At 35.9% G+C, this 14,638-nt stretch overlaps 1 protein-coding gene across 9 annotated transcripts; it reads right to left on the bottom strand.

The window, feature by feature from the left end:
* Positions 1 to 515: 515 nt before the first annotated feature.
* On the bottom strand, positions 516 to 13,739 carry mtf2 (metal response element binding transcription factor 2). 9 transcript variants are annotated; one of them, XM_067363602.1, is made up of 16 exons: positions 13,529 to 13,739; positions 12,840 to 13,041; positions 11,173 to 11,254; positions 10,711 to 10,785; positions 10,232 to 10,324; positions 10,034 to 10,134; positions 6,907 to 7,055; positions 6,662 to 6,757; positions 6,505 to 6,573; positions 5,790 to 5,913; positions 5,632 to 5,699; positions 3,880 to 4,050; positions 3,644 to 3,746; positions 3,464 to 3,522; positions 3,256 to 3,354; positions 516 to 2,502 (listed from the first exon to the last, which is right to left on the bottom strand). In XM_067363602.1, the coding sequence occupies exons 1-16, from the start codon at positions 13,531 to 13,533 to the stop codon at positions 2,118 to 2,120; spliced, it is 1,881 nt and encodes a 626-aa protein (XP_067219703.1). In that variant the 5' UTR covers positions 13,534 to 13,739; the 3' UTR covers positions 516 to 2,117. The 9 variants fall into 9 exon arrangements, with proteins under 9 accessions (XP_067219703.1, XP_067219704.1, XP_067219705.1 ...); XM_067363603.1 differs by having other exon boundaries at positions 6,505 to 6,540; XM_067363604.1 differs by lacking the exon at positions 10,711 to 10,785.
* Positions 13,740 to 14,638: the final 899 nt, after the last annotated feature.

Raw genomic sequence — 14,638 nt, 5'->3', positions numbered from 1 at the left:
GCCGCTAACATCCGGGTTGGCCTACAAAAACACGTCATCCCTGAGGCACTCTATTTACCAAATGCTTTTCTTTGTCGGTTTGCCAAATGCTTTTCTTTATCCATTTGTCAATCGAGTGGTAAAATGTCACTGGACAGTACACACGTGGGAGCAACCAATCAACTTTCGCCTCAATTTGAAGAGCCAATCCTCTCTCACTTGTAACACTCACTGTCATTGGACAGTTAGTACGGTGACCGGGAGGGGACATGTTCGGTTCATTTAGTTTTGTCGCGGCCACAACATATAAACTCGTTTTTTAAACTACATTTAAAAACAGGAATTAAATAAACAACTTTAAATATGTCTATTAATTTGCCCATATAAAAAGTGATTCATTTATATACATTTTTATGTTTGAATTATTAAAAATAAAAAGAAGAATCAATTAATTAAATTTAAGTGGCACTCCTGGTCCTCCATACAAAAACAGCCAGTCACACCAATAAGGTTTGAGATCTTTATTCTTTGGCTAAAGGAGCCTGCTCAAAGCCAGTAAAATACAAAGCAAGCTTTACTAACACTGGTACACCAACTGAATAATGATTCATACACATAACATAACAAGAGCTTAATATTTATAGGAATTTGTTCTCTCAAAACAAGGAGGTATTAATGTTTAAGTCAAAAGCTTTCCTGATACCAACGCTACTTCCACCCTCTGCAAGGGGTAAGATAATATTATGGAGAACAGGGCATTCTCAGGTCAAAATAAAACAATTCCACCTAAATTGAACAAAACTTTTAGAAATGTATGAAAATACAAAGTCGAGAATTGAAAATCTCATTTGGATGTCCTATCAAATCTTACAGTGAAGCTGTAAAGTATCCTGAGTGCTCTCGCAAATGGACAGTTTGTTAGTGTACACTGTTTGAAAGCAATAAATAGCACCACAAAAAGCCTGAGTCAATTGTAACAAAACTATTGCTGCCATTTTCTGATTGTAATGTGAAGCTGAAGCTGCTAATAAAATAGAATAAAAAAAATGCACAGATCTGTTGAATTCGTTGCATAGTATAACAAAAAATACAAATAACTATCCTTCCCCCACAAAAAAAAAGAAAGAAAATTAGACAGATTTAAAATTGTTTATATGAAGAAAATAAACTAAAATGGTACTTGACCTAAAAAAAAAAATAAACATCAAACTTTAGAACTTATATTCTCATGGCAGATATCAACAGCTGAAGTTTTTTTTAAAGGGGGGATATATGAAGACCTCCTAACGCTACAGCGCTGTCATATGCTTTGAAGATATACATATTAAAAAGATTAATAATAAACTAATTAATTATAATTAATTAGTTTATTATAAAATTATAAAGAAATTATAAACAAAACTTTCTATTAGCCAGCTAGGAATTTGTTGAATGTCCCAGAAAACACCACGATTTGATGTAAATATTAATGCTAAACATATTTTTAATTTTTGTTTTGTGGCATGAAAGAAATTAACCATTTTCCATAGGTTTTTTTTAACACCATAATCTCATTTTATAATGAAAATCACAAGCTAGGCTGTTTAAACTAAGATGAGACAATACTGGGTGTTCAGAATGAGAGCTTCTGTGCAATCAATTGAAATGTAAATAAAAGTGCCCTCCTGACAATAGCGCTCTCTCTTCTTGGCAATTTGAGCTATGAGAAAATATTTAACTGAATAAGTAGGGAAAAAAAATCCTCAGTCCCCAGCAGCATATACAGTATCTGTTTCACAACACCTTAAGGCACCTGCACATTAGAGACAAAAAGCAAGGACTCAGGTTATTTTCACATAGTAGTGAATTGATTATGTCTTCAACCTGAAACTACAGCCACCTTCAGTGTGTGAATCTAGTCCATATGAAGGCAGTCTGTTTGAATTTCCACAGAGACAGGTCACATACACAAAACTCTACAAAGTCTCACCTCTTCATCTTGGTAGTCCTAAGGCCCCTCAATTACCTCAGTCATCCATGCATGTCATACATTCAGTCACAATCACTGCTTTTCCCTCCTTACTTGTCACAAAATATAGTACATTACTAGGGCCAAAGCGGGCTGTATCACCTTCACCAGAAGTACACCCATACGAAGCTCAGGAGGCAGTGACACCCTCCCATTCCACCAAGTACTGTACTTTGCCGTCGTTAGTGACACGGCGAGCGAGTACGCGGTACTTCTCCCCACAGGCCAAGCGACCCGCGGCTCCAAAGTAAGTGCTGATGGAGCTCTTGAGGTGGTTGAGCTGGGTGTCAGGGTCCAGGCCCTGCAGGATGTCCATGCCGCTGTAGAGGCAGGAGGGGAGGGGGCTGGGCTCGGGGACGTTGTTGCCAGGTTGCGGCTCTGGGTTGCAGGGTGGAGGAATCTCTGGATTTGGGGGCTGCAGTGCTCTTCGCGGACGTCCCCGGCGCCTCTTTAGTGGGGGCTGCGTGAAGGTGGGCCATAAGCATCCAGTGCGTGGTCCGCTCGGACTGCCCAAACTGGAGATGAACAGGGAACATGTCACACTTAATTGTTCAAAAGCCTGACATTTTGTATATATGGTAGGGGTCCGCATATGTATTACATAGAAGCCTGAAACTCTTTTACTGTTGGCTTCTTTTTTGCACAACAAATTGTTAATTACATTTTTTTTATACATTACATGAATTGCCAACACACAAAATTACTAAATTAAATTACTGTTATAAAAACATATCAAATGAAAATAAGCATAAATGAACAGATATATACATTAAAAAAATTCTGTAGAAAATTATAATTTGTTGTAAACAAATTATTTGTGATGGCAAAGCTGAATTTTCAACATCATTACTCCAGTGTCACATGATCCTTCAGAAATCATTGTAATAATACGCTGGTTTGCTGCTCAAGAAACATTTCTCATTATCATTGTTGAAAAAAGTTGTGCTGCTTAATATTTTTGTGAAAAATGATGCATTTTTTTTTCCAGGATTCTTCAATGAATAGAAAGTAAAATAAAAATAAAAAAAAGTCTTTTTAGACATTATAAATGTCTTTATTCTTTACGGTCACTTTTGATAAATTTCATGCATCCTTTCTGGAAAAAGAAAGGATGCATTATTATATATTAATTATATATAATTTTACTCACCCCAAACTTTTAAATGGTAGTTTAAGTGTATATATTTGTTTGGACATATTTACAATATGTAGGGTGAATAAATGTCATGAAAATAATGTCACAAATTGAAAAATGAAAAGTAAATCACCTGGACTGCCTTGAGAGGCTGGTTGAGGTAGTTTCACTGGTGCTGGTGGCACCAACGGATTCAACATCTGAGGTACTTGATGAAGGCAAAGATTTTTCACTTTTGGCACAAAAAAAATATAGGGAAAAATGTTTCTGTAATTTAATAAATGTAATTTGGCATCATTTCAAACACTACAAGATTCAATTTGTATTAATCACCGTCTCACCTTTTTGAAGCCATCAGGTCTATTGAGTTACTGTCTAGAGTTGGAAACTTCCCATTATTCTTCATTTAAAAAAAAAAAAAAAAAGAACCCAAAATGTTATGTTCAACATAAATCTTTTTAGAGTAGTCATAAAATAAAACCAACAAGGCATGTAAAAAAAAAAAAAATCATCTCACTTACCTGTGCCAATAGTTCACTTGATCTTCTCAATTTTGCCAACATCTCTAAGGAGTGTGTGTGATGCTTCCTCTTTCCTTTCTTCACTGCTCCATTAGTGACAATGCTATAACAATTTAAATACTAAGTTTAAGAAATATAATAATTATAATAAATTTACATAATAGTATGCAATATAATTTAAATGATATTAAAAATGTTTTATTAAAATATTAAGCAAGAAACAAGTGATTACTAACCTGGATGAAAGAAGGGGTTTGGAGGCCTTTCTACCTTTGATTTTGATCTCATGGGAAGCTTTTTCTGGCTCTCGGTCTGACAGGAGCTCGGAGCTCTGGGGGGCCGGTGGGAAGCGAATTCGTAATCCAAACAGGTGCTTCTTCTTCTTTATCTCTTTCCCTGACATGAACCTAGAACCCACCAGGTCAAAGACTACGTTCACATTGTCAGCTTTGTAAATGTGCAAATCACATTTCAAGTGTAAGAAAAATTAAAGAATTAACTGCATAGAAACAATCTGTACGTGTTTAAAAAAATAAATTGTTGCAAATGGGGGGGGGGGGGGGATCATAAAATTTCTCAAGAACTTTTTTTGAAGGGGACACAAATAATACAGCCAAAATTTTTAATAAAATTGACTTAAGGATATATGTAATGTTACACAGAAGAAAACCTTACTACTATTATTAGTGTAGCATAGATGCTCAATGTTTCTCTTTGGTTCTATGTTCCAAAACATGGACCGTACAGTTCACACATACAGTACACTGTAATAAGCATACAGTATACTATACTTACATACAGTATATAGTATGCTTATCACAACGTTAGTTGTAGTTGGTGACTTACTATCCAACAAGCTACCAAACAAGCTAGGTAACATTATAATAGCTAACATAGCGGACTCACTGAAAAAATATATCATCTCCTCTTTTTGGTTATGATTAATTACTCAGCATCGTCTGTATTAAGAAAATAATCACTTCATCCGATGTTTTTGAATAAAATAGCCTTGACAGCCTACTTACTGAAACTCTTCTCAACTACAGTCTGAAGAACTGTTCTCTCCCGCCGGCGCCACCGGCCTTGTACACACACAAATGTGACGTGTGCGGTGGACCAAACCACTGTGAGGCAAGGGAGGGGTGACTCAAAATGTTTCTAAACTTAAAACGCCCGTTTGTGTTTGTGTTGCTTTACTACTTACACAATTATTCTAAGTATATATCATGTATATACAATACTTAACGTGGTTTTTAATAATATTGTTTTGAGGGGAGAGCACTCAGATGTGAATATTTTGACAAGTAAAGTACAAAGTTTTGTTTACAAGAGAAATAACTGGATAGCAAGCAAATGTTACATCACGACCATGGAACATTTGAATTAACGTTGAAACAGAGAGGAACATGAGCCCATAAATTTGAATTAAGCCATAAGAGCTTTGTGTTCCGTTTTGCGGGGTTGCTACTCAAATTTCCATGAATTAAACAATACTCCAAGTGGTATTCCACTGGATATGCAATCTTGTTTCTTTTTCCCAAACCCATACCGTCTCACCCTCTATTTTTGCAGAGAAGATAGATTGTGGACACAAATTAAGAATTCGTTCCCTAATTTTAGTTAAATTATGGCCACGATTGTAGTAACCTTAGTTTTAATTTAAAAAGAGAACAAATTAATGAAACGTTGACAAAGAAGTCATGAAAATATGAGATGAGAGACGCTATGTCCTGCTTGTGTTCCAAAGCCCTCACAAAGTGCAGAGCCCAATATATGATAAAATACTTTGTGGGAATGTATAATTAAACTTGACTTGACTTACTTTAAATGTCCAAGGACTTTGTATTGTTTCTATTATAATGCACTTTTAAAGTTTGGATCACATTAAAAGCTCATTGGCTCCATAAACTAAAAGGGCGAGATAAATTAATTCAAACTCTACTGTATCAAGTTAGAATGCCCATGATGAGCAAACAGATAAAACTCACATGTTGAGGTTGCTGTTAAGTGCGTCCAGAATGCATTCATATCGCTCTGCTCTTGGGGTATCTGCAAGCTGGAGGTACAAAGCCAGAAATGAAATAAAGCAACATTAACACTAGTTGAACATTAGTGCAATAACAAAATCCACAAAACAGAATGATACCTCGCCAAGCTGAAGCCTATCCCAGTTTTCATTGATGTAAGTCATCAGTTCAAGCTCAGAGTCAAAGTATTTCTTTTTATGAATTACACTCAGGTTATACAGGCTCAGGTGTGCAACATCTTCCCTGCAAATGAACACATATGATGAAACACAAAAATCCTCTGTGAAACTATTTAAAACGATATTTAGATATGTACCAAAATTCTGGTCAATAATTATTTTTGTTATGGCTGAAAACCGATATGACCGATATTAAAGTTCTATATACTATATTGTATAAATAAAATAATAATAAATAATTAAATATCAACTGTTTTATCACTATTATTTTACATTTTTAAATGCTACAAATTAATTTGGACACCACAACATTATAATGTACAGCATGAAAAATGTATATTGATTCCGATATTTGATCAAGATTATATTTAACAGTGTTACTATTGTTATAAATGGTTATAATTAGTGTTTGAAGAGTGTAAGAATGAACTTTAAATGAGCGTTAGATAATGACAAAAGCTTATCTAATGTAAAAAGGGAGGAAATGAGGATGAATCATTAAATATCCAATCAACCAATGAAGGAATAAAAACACAAATTACAATTATTGTGTATACCTTCCAAACATTTAGATTTTTTGGCTTCAGTATCACTTATGGTCACTTTCACACTGCAGCAATTGAACCAAGTGTTAAAAAAATAGCCCAAAACTCACCATCTGAGAGGCAGGCGTTTGAGGTACTCTGGTCCACTATTACAAACGGAACAAATAAATAGATAGAACCTGAGAGTAAAGACAGAAATTGTATTAAAACAACAAGATATCAACCATTGGGTTTCTTTATTCGTATGATTCGAGAGCAGTACTTCACCTGTCTCCAAAGAGCATGGGCTTCTGAAAACACTGGATGCAGGCTTCATGAAACCACTGTTTACACTTATTACACTGCAACATCTTCAGATACCAACTGTGTGAGGAGAAAGTGTCATTACAATTCTACTTCCTGCAGGGGTTATTCTGTATCTACAATCCTCTGCAATTTGCGATGGGGATTATCCTAAGAGCTATATCACGCAAAAGTGTTTTTCAGTAATGGTGTCTGTGTGCTGCACTCACTCGCCAGGACCTCCGCAGTAGCAGTAGCATTGCTGGATGTTGGTCTTGTGGCCCTGGTCCCACACTAAATCTTCAAGGGCGTATGGCAGAGACTGCTTCATTTCCTGTAGGGCTTTGGCATTTGGCCCCTTCTTCAGTGCACCGCCTCTCTATGATTTCAGAGATACAACCACAACACTTCATGACAGATAAACATGCCTCTGGCCTGCATATGGAGTCACTCAATTCTTAGGTGGAGTCAGAACTCTGGAGATTTATTCAAAACAGGCTTTACATATCCCTTGTAGTCGTACCAGAAAAAACATGTAGAGTGTCCTGGGACTTCTAAGGCGTTGGCTGTATTTAATACTACTGTTCAAAAGTTCAGTAAGATTTTTTTTGTCAAAATCCATTAAATTTATGATGAACTAAAATTGGCAGGTTTGGCAAAAAGTTAATTTCGGATCCTGTATTTTTAAATTACTTTTCACCGTATTTTTAAATGAATCTCTTGAATGAATGATTCAATGACAAATACATTTTTAATAGACAACTAGTGGCATAAAAGATATAATGATATGATCGTTATTTGAAGCCCAAGTTATTTTCAAAAGGTTATTTTCTCTATTTTGATCACTTCCGTAGACATCAGTGTTTATATCCGAACTATAATCTTTCATCCCAGTACTTCTGTAATAATAAGAATGTTTGTAACTCTCTGCTCTCTCTGGTTCAGCGGCAGCACCAACACAAATGCAAATTTTCCAGTGTGCTTTTGTAAAAGGTTTAATAGACACAGGCAAATCATTGTCATTTAGGAATGAGATCGTGTGGGTGTTTGAATCAAGATCATGATCTTTTAAACTTGTCTTTGTACTTCATTGGCTTTTTTGTAAAGCACACTTTCTATATTCATCTTAAATTGTTATAATGTATTCATGTATTAAAAAAACTATTCAAATAGATTATTACTAATGATTGCTTATACAATTTTGTGTGATATAAAAAATAAACAACATATTACAAAATAAATAATGCTATGAGTTTAATGCATTAAAATAAATACAATTTTGAAATATATATATATATATATATATATATATAATCTTTTAAAATTAAACTAACACCACCAGTATGTGGCAGCAGACTTAAGTGAGTAATTAGAGTCAATCTTTCAAACTATAAATTGAAAACACTCATTTACGAACAAAGCAAATGACGGTCTTTATGAACAGGTCATTGAATCACTTTCTCAAACGATTTGTTCAAAATTGTAGATTCATTCAGAAACACCATGTTGCTAAGAAACGTTCTGCTCTGGTTTTGTTTTGAACTGTTTTTGTTGGTGAAACAATATTTTTTTAATAAAATGTAAGTTATTAACTTATTTAAGCCGTGCACACACTTAACGATTGTAAGGCCGATTATGAATGTAAATTGATACTTGACTGATCGCGCTCAAACGTGTCCAGTCAGAGCCAGTTGCGTTCAGTCTGCGAACGCAACTTTACATATCAATTTGCTACCCTTTCTTGGGCCAAAGCTGTAATGGATGATGTAGTTTGCCATACCAACCTCTTGCATATACAGTATCAAAATTATTAGTTTGCAAGAATAAATATTATGAATGTGCCCACATTCGCTGCAAACATTTGAGCACTTAATTCCTAGCTCCTGCAACTGCCAACACAAGACAGCGTCACAGAATACTTCTCTCTGCGTCCCTGAAAATAGCGTTTTCTGCTACTACCGTTAATTGTTTTGGAGCAATTGTAAACTGTTTGTTCTTGAACATTTTTCCAGGATATTTTTAATTTTCTCTAATTTTCCATGTGTTCCATGCGGTGGGTTAGAGTTCCAGGATGCGTGGGAACCCTAACCCACCATGTGTGGAAAACTATTGATGTATTCCTTTAACTAAACCCACATCCCCCATGGAAGAATGAAGGTTATGGTAAACATCTGTTGTGACAGTGTCAGGAATTAGCTTTAAAAGGTGCCCTAGATTATGTTTTTAAAAGATGTAATATAAGTCTAAGGAGTCCCCTGAATGTGTCTGAAGTTTCAGCTTTTTAAACTGCCTATTTTGGGGCATCATTATAAACGCACCGATTTATGCTGTGGCCCCTTTTAATCCCATGCTCTCCGCCCACAGAGCTCGCGCTTGCCTTAAACAGTGCCCTAACAAAGTTTACACAGCTAATATAACCCTCAAAATGGATCTTTACAAAGTGTTTGGCATGCATGCGGCATGCATGCGTCGGATTATGTGAGTATTGTATACTGTTATATTGTTTACATTTGATTCTGAATGAGTTTGAGGCTATGCTGCGTGGCTAAAGCTAACATTACACACTGCTGGAGAGATTTATAAAGAATGAAGTTGTGTTTATGAATTATACAGACTGCAAGTGTTTAAAAATGAAAATAGCGATGGCTCTTGTCTCCGTGAATACAGTAAGAAACGATGGTAACTTTAACCTCATTTAACATTATATTAGCAACATGCTAACGAAACATTTAGAAAGACAATTTACAAATATCCCTAAAAATATCATGTTATCATGGATCATGTCAGTTATTATTGCTCCATCTGCCATTTTTCGCTGTTGTTCTTGCTTGCTTACCTAGTCTGTTGATTCAACTATGCACCTCCAGACGTTTTGCCCTTTTCTAATGCCTTTCATAATGATAATGTTGGGATCATGGGCTGGCATATGCAAATGTTGGGGGTGTACACCCCGACTGTTACGTAACAGTCGGTGTTATGTTGAGATTCGCCTGTTCTTCTGAGGTCTTTTAAACAAATGAGATTTACACAAGGAGGAGGAAACAATGATGTTTGAGACTCACTGTATGTCATTTCCATGTACTGAACTCTTGTTATTTAACTATGCCAAGGTAAATTCAATTTTTCATTCAAGGGCACCTTTAAAAGACTTATGAGCTGGTGGTCTCCTACAGGTCATTTAATATTCGAAAACAATGGGTGAAGAGGAGTTTTTGACATGATCAAATATGCAGCATCCTGTCTGCACATTGAAAACCCTGTACATGACGAGAAGAGTGTCATAGGCTGCTGGACACCCCTAAATATTATGCAATTAAAATATTTCTTAAAACAGGAGTGCACATGGCATCAACAAACCTTTGTTGTTGTGGCGAACACACACTGTCTGCAGAGCCATTTGTCATCAGAGGCAATAACACTGGGGTCGATTATAGGAGCATGGCATAGCTGATGGTATCCTGTGGAAGATATAGTCAGCAGTGAAATCTGCAACTCAATCCCTAATGTGGTTGAAAGAAGTGACTCAGATTTACAAGAAAGATAGAGACAGTCTACCTTGTCCACATTTGTCACAGATGACTATTTCATTGGGGGGCTCAGAGCTTTCATTCTGACATATAGAGCAGAGCATTTCCCCTCCACTGTCCCCTGAAAGAAGGAACAAACAAAGAAATGAACAAGTGTGCGGCTGTACACGACTGTCTTATGGGAACAGTGACTACATTTGTGAGAAGGGGAGAGACTGCATTCAGAAGGTCAAAAGTTGTCTAAAAAGGGGGGGGGGGGGGTTGCTCCAAAATAATTCTGAACTTCTAATGAAAAATGTACAAACCACTTCACAAAAGGGGGAAAGGTGTGCTATAGCTCACAACCATCAATGATGGTGAACACCACAGTGAAATACTTCACTGCAACTGCCACATGAAACAAATATGAACTGAAGAAAAAACTACGAGCAAGTTTCTTTTATGCGTATGCATGAACGCCTTCATTGAAATGTTACCAAGAGATACAGCGACAGAAGCCATAGGTACCTTCCCTATTCTCGTCTCCTGGCTCGATGTGGAACTTACAGTTTGTGTAAGCCTGGAGACTCTGAGGTCTGTCAACTGTCAGGGACAAATTAAGAGATAACTCAGGCTGAATGAAGGAGATAGGGAAGAGAAACCAAAAGGCGGCAAACAGCAAAACCACAAGTCAGACAGCATGAAAGAAGCAGTATAATAGAAGAACTGACCCATCTTCTATTAAAATGAGAGAGGGTGATGAGAGAAGGAATATGACGTGTAAATGTTATTTCATAGCAAAAAAGAGCCAGTCATAGAATCAGTCAGTGGACGGGTGTGCTCACAAGTCCATAAATCTAAGTCAGGATGTTCATGATAAGATCTTCTCACTTTGAGACTCACTTCAAAAATGCCATCAAGACACAAAAGACGGGTAACAGGATATTAGCATTCTTCAATCACAATGAATGTAAAACAGTTTGCATTTACCTGTCTGAATGTCCTTCCACAGAACCCAGGATTTAGACTGATCTTCAAAAATCACAAAGCAGCGATGCTTATGTTTATCTATCTGTGGAAAGCATTAATCAAAAGAAGTTCTGATTACTCTAGATAGAGGCAGCCATTTGGGTGATTATAGTGTGATTATAGAGTTAAAAAAAGTGCCTGCCTACTTTTACAGTAGCCTTGGTTCAAGGAGCGTTTTTCCCCATTCACTTTTCTTATAAGGATTTAAAAAAAAGACTACTAACTTTGATATAAAGCAAAAAAAGTATTCTAAAAAAAGACAAAGGTGCAAGTCTATTTAATGACAAAAAATATATACACATATACATAAATATATATATATACACACATATACATATGTGGGTCAATGCAGCATTTTTGTTTTCCAAAAGGCCTTAATAATAATAAAAAACAAAGATATGACATCCAAAGTATGTAAGGTAGTTCAACTAGAACTCGTCTATTGAACCCAAAAGGTTAATTATATTTTACTACATATAAAGGTATTTTAAAGATTTTGAAGTGTAAAAACGTCATTCTGTTTACCTGTCCAAAGGCCAATACAGCCATTTAATCATTTGAGATTAAAATATCTTAAAATGTAATAAATGTAGATGTTTTTTATTCTGGCATGATTTTATAACACCACATATCAGCATAGTGCAAAATGGTATTAAAATTGTGTGTAGAAGTCATTGCTTTGTTATGAGTAAAAATTTCCAGAAAAATGAATTTCATTGATGTCATTCGGAGTAACCAACATAAATGGACCGTTTTGGATCATGTGGGCAATATCATGTTATAGGATGTGACATCATTCAGACACCTGCAAAGGACCACATGATCATGAAGCAAAGTAACTAACTGTCTATTTGAAAAATTCATGTTTTGACTTGCTCATACGCATGTCCCGAAACATCAGGTCATTCGATACAACCGCTGTAAAACATGGAAAATGTTGTAATATTTTAAAAACTTGTACTAAATATAAAATGTTTGACTGGCCTTTTGCTAGCATTGTTTGAAAGTAACCAAACGTGTAATTTGGTAAAAGCAGTGTTAATTGATTATAAAAACCAAATTTCATTGTTAACACTTAATAAAACTTCAAAATGAATTATATCTCCATTATGTTTTTTTTTGTTTTTTTTTACACTTTTAATACACACATATTTAATTTGTTGCAACTTTCTGAATGGTGGAGAATCACAGATAATATTAATCACCTAGAATTCTGCTGTTAAACACGGTTATTTAAAAAATACGATTTAAATAATGCAAGCTGATGGCTTCAACTAAGCAAATACCATCAATTAACAACCTCAGAGTTCACAGTAGGTCGGAAAGTTATTGTTCAAGATCTATTCCCCTATGGAGAAAAATAATGGGATTTTCACTTCTAGAACCCAACTGTTGCACATTATTAAGCTTCACTCCGGAATACTTGACTCTGATTAAGTACATTTGTAAAATGACCATTAAACTGTATGAACATCTGGCAACTGACTACCTAACGTTACATAGCTTTGCCATTTTCATTCTTACATCCTTCTGCTGTCAATTTCTTTTCATATAATTCACTCATATCAATATCTGATGTCCATTTATTTATATAATCATCGTCTGATTGTATTTTATCCCTTACACACCTTGGAGATGGTTCCCAGGTAAAACAGGCCATCTGACCATCGGGCCAGGACGTCCTGCCCTTCTTCGAACTTGTTGGCGAGCCTGGCTGTGTCGGTCAGCCCATCTTTCAGGGGAAATCGTGACAAGGGCACCGGAAACTTGTGTTGGCGATTTGGAGGTGTCTTTTGATGGGCGGCCAGGTTATCTGCACTTGCTGAGTCTCTGTCAAGTGAGCAAAACACCTCATGAAAAACATGATTCAACCTTACTTCTGCTTACTCTAACACAAAAAAAGTAGTTTGCACATGCTCAAATAAACAATTCAGGCTGTAAATGTGGTATCAGACTATCCTCGAGCACATTTTAGAGGTGTTTCACTTGTAAAATCGGCGAGGGATCTTCTCTGGGACTGAATGCACTTTGTATTGGCTGGTCAGTGAAGCGCCCATAGAGAATGACAGTGAAAGCAAAAAGCCTCTTTTGTTAGCAGCATAGCTGGAGAGAGCTAGCAGGATTTGTCATTCAAAACAATGTGCCATCAAATAAAAGCCTCCCGTTTAAAAGCCTGAAGAGTTTGTTTCACTGGCATCAGAAAACGCATGTTTCAAACCAGTAATTTTTACCCTGCTGTTAAAGTGAAAGATGAAAGCCCCCCGCACACCCCCTTGCTGTATTGTAACAGACTGATTCATGTCTGGATCTCTCTTACCTCATTCGGCCACTTTCCCAGGTTACAATGTCGCGCAAACACAAAGAACTACACCATAAACGGGCAACAAGAACTCCGTCTTGAATCGAGATGCTGCTGCTTTAGCGAGATGATTCAAACGAATGAAGTGTTTTACATTATGGTAAACGGCTGGTTTTGCTGGCTAGCTCTCGCCATTTTGGTTTCCCGCTGAGCGGCGAGTGCATTGTGGGACGCGCTCGCGCTCCGCACGGACTCACTTTCCCTCACAAATTTGAAAAAGCGTTAGTGGGAGGATGTTTACCTCACTCACACCGTCACTTAACTCTGCGCTTCTTTCCCCACTTCCGCCTCAATGTTTTGATTTAACAGTGACAGAAAGTCAAAACTTTTGTTTTGGTCAATGACAAATAAGTCAGCGATTATAAAAAGGTAAATGTATCTTTTAATATATAACACGTTTCAGGCTCTTAAAATTATTTTATATATATGTATATATTAATGTTGGTTTCATGCTTTAAAAAAAATATATTTAGATAAATTTAAATGTCAATAATTAAAAAGCACTAAAATAATTTGCACACATAGCCTACAGTGCAAGTAAATCATTAGGCCTATTTTTTATTTTTTTATTGAAAAAAATCATGCTTAAATGTAAACATTCATGATATTTAAAAATTTGAGCTATGAATATTTAGATGTTTTATTTGGGTGAAGTCCTCTCTGTTTTAATGTTTTCCATTAAAGGGATAGTTCACCCAAAAATGAAAATTCTGTCACCATTTACTCACCCTCAGGTTGTTCCAAACCTCTATACATTTCTTTGTTCTGTTGAACACAGAAGAAGATATTTTGAAGAATGTGACAGTTCTGGGGCACCATTGACTGCCATAGTATTTCTTTTCCTACTATAGAAAGTCAATGGTGCCCCGAAGTGGCCTGGATACATTTACATTTTTACATTTACATTTAGCAGACGCTTTTATCCAAAGCGACTTACAAATGAGAATAGTAGAATCAATCAAATCAACATGAGAACAACAGTACACAAGTGCTGAGTGAAGTCACAGTTATGACAATAAAGTGCTCGTAGCAAGAATTTTATTTATTTATTTATTTTTTATTTATTTA

The sequence above is a fragment of the Chanodichthys erythropterus genome, chromosome 16 (assembly GCF_024489055.1).
Source record: "Chanodichthys erythropterus isolate Z2021 chromosome 16, ASM2448905v1, whole genome shotgun sequence".
Lineage (NCBI taxonomy): Eukaryota > Metazoa > Chordata > Actinopteri > Cypriniformes > Xenocyprididae > Chanodichthys > Chanodichthys erythropterus.
The sequence above is the reverse complement of the archived record's forward strand: the minus strand, read 5'-3'. Positions and strand labels throughout refer to the sequence as shown.

Coding starts and splice junctions, on each gene's coding strand:
- mtf2 (XM_067363602.1), bottom strand. Junction 6,574..6,661: donor CCCATGCTCTTTGGAGACAG/GTGAAGTACTGC, acceptor CTTTACTCTCAG/GTTCTATCTATTTATTTGTT. Junction 2,503..3,255: donor AGCCTCTCAAGGCAGTCCAG/GTGATTTACTTT, acceptor GTTCATCTCCAG/TTTGGGCAGTCCGAGCGGAC.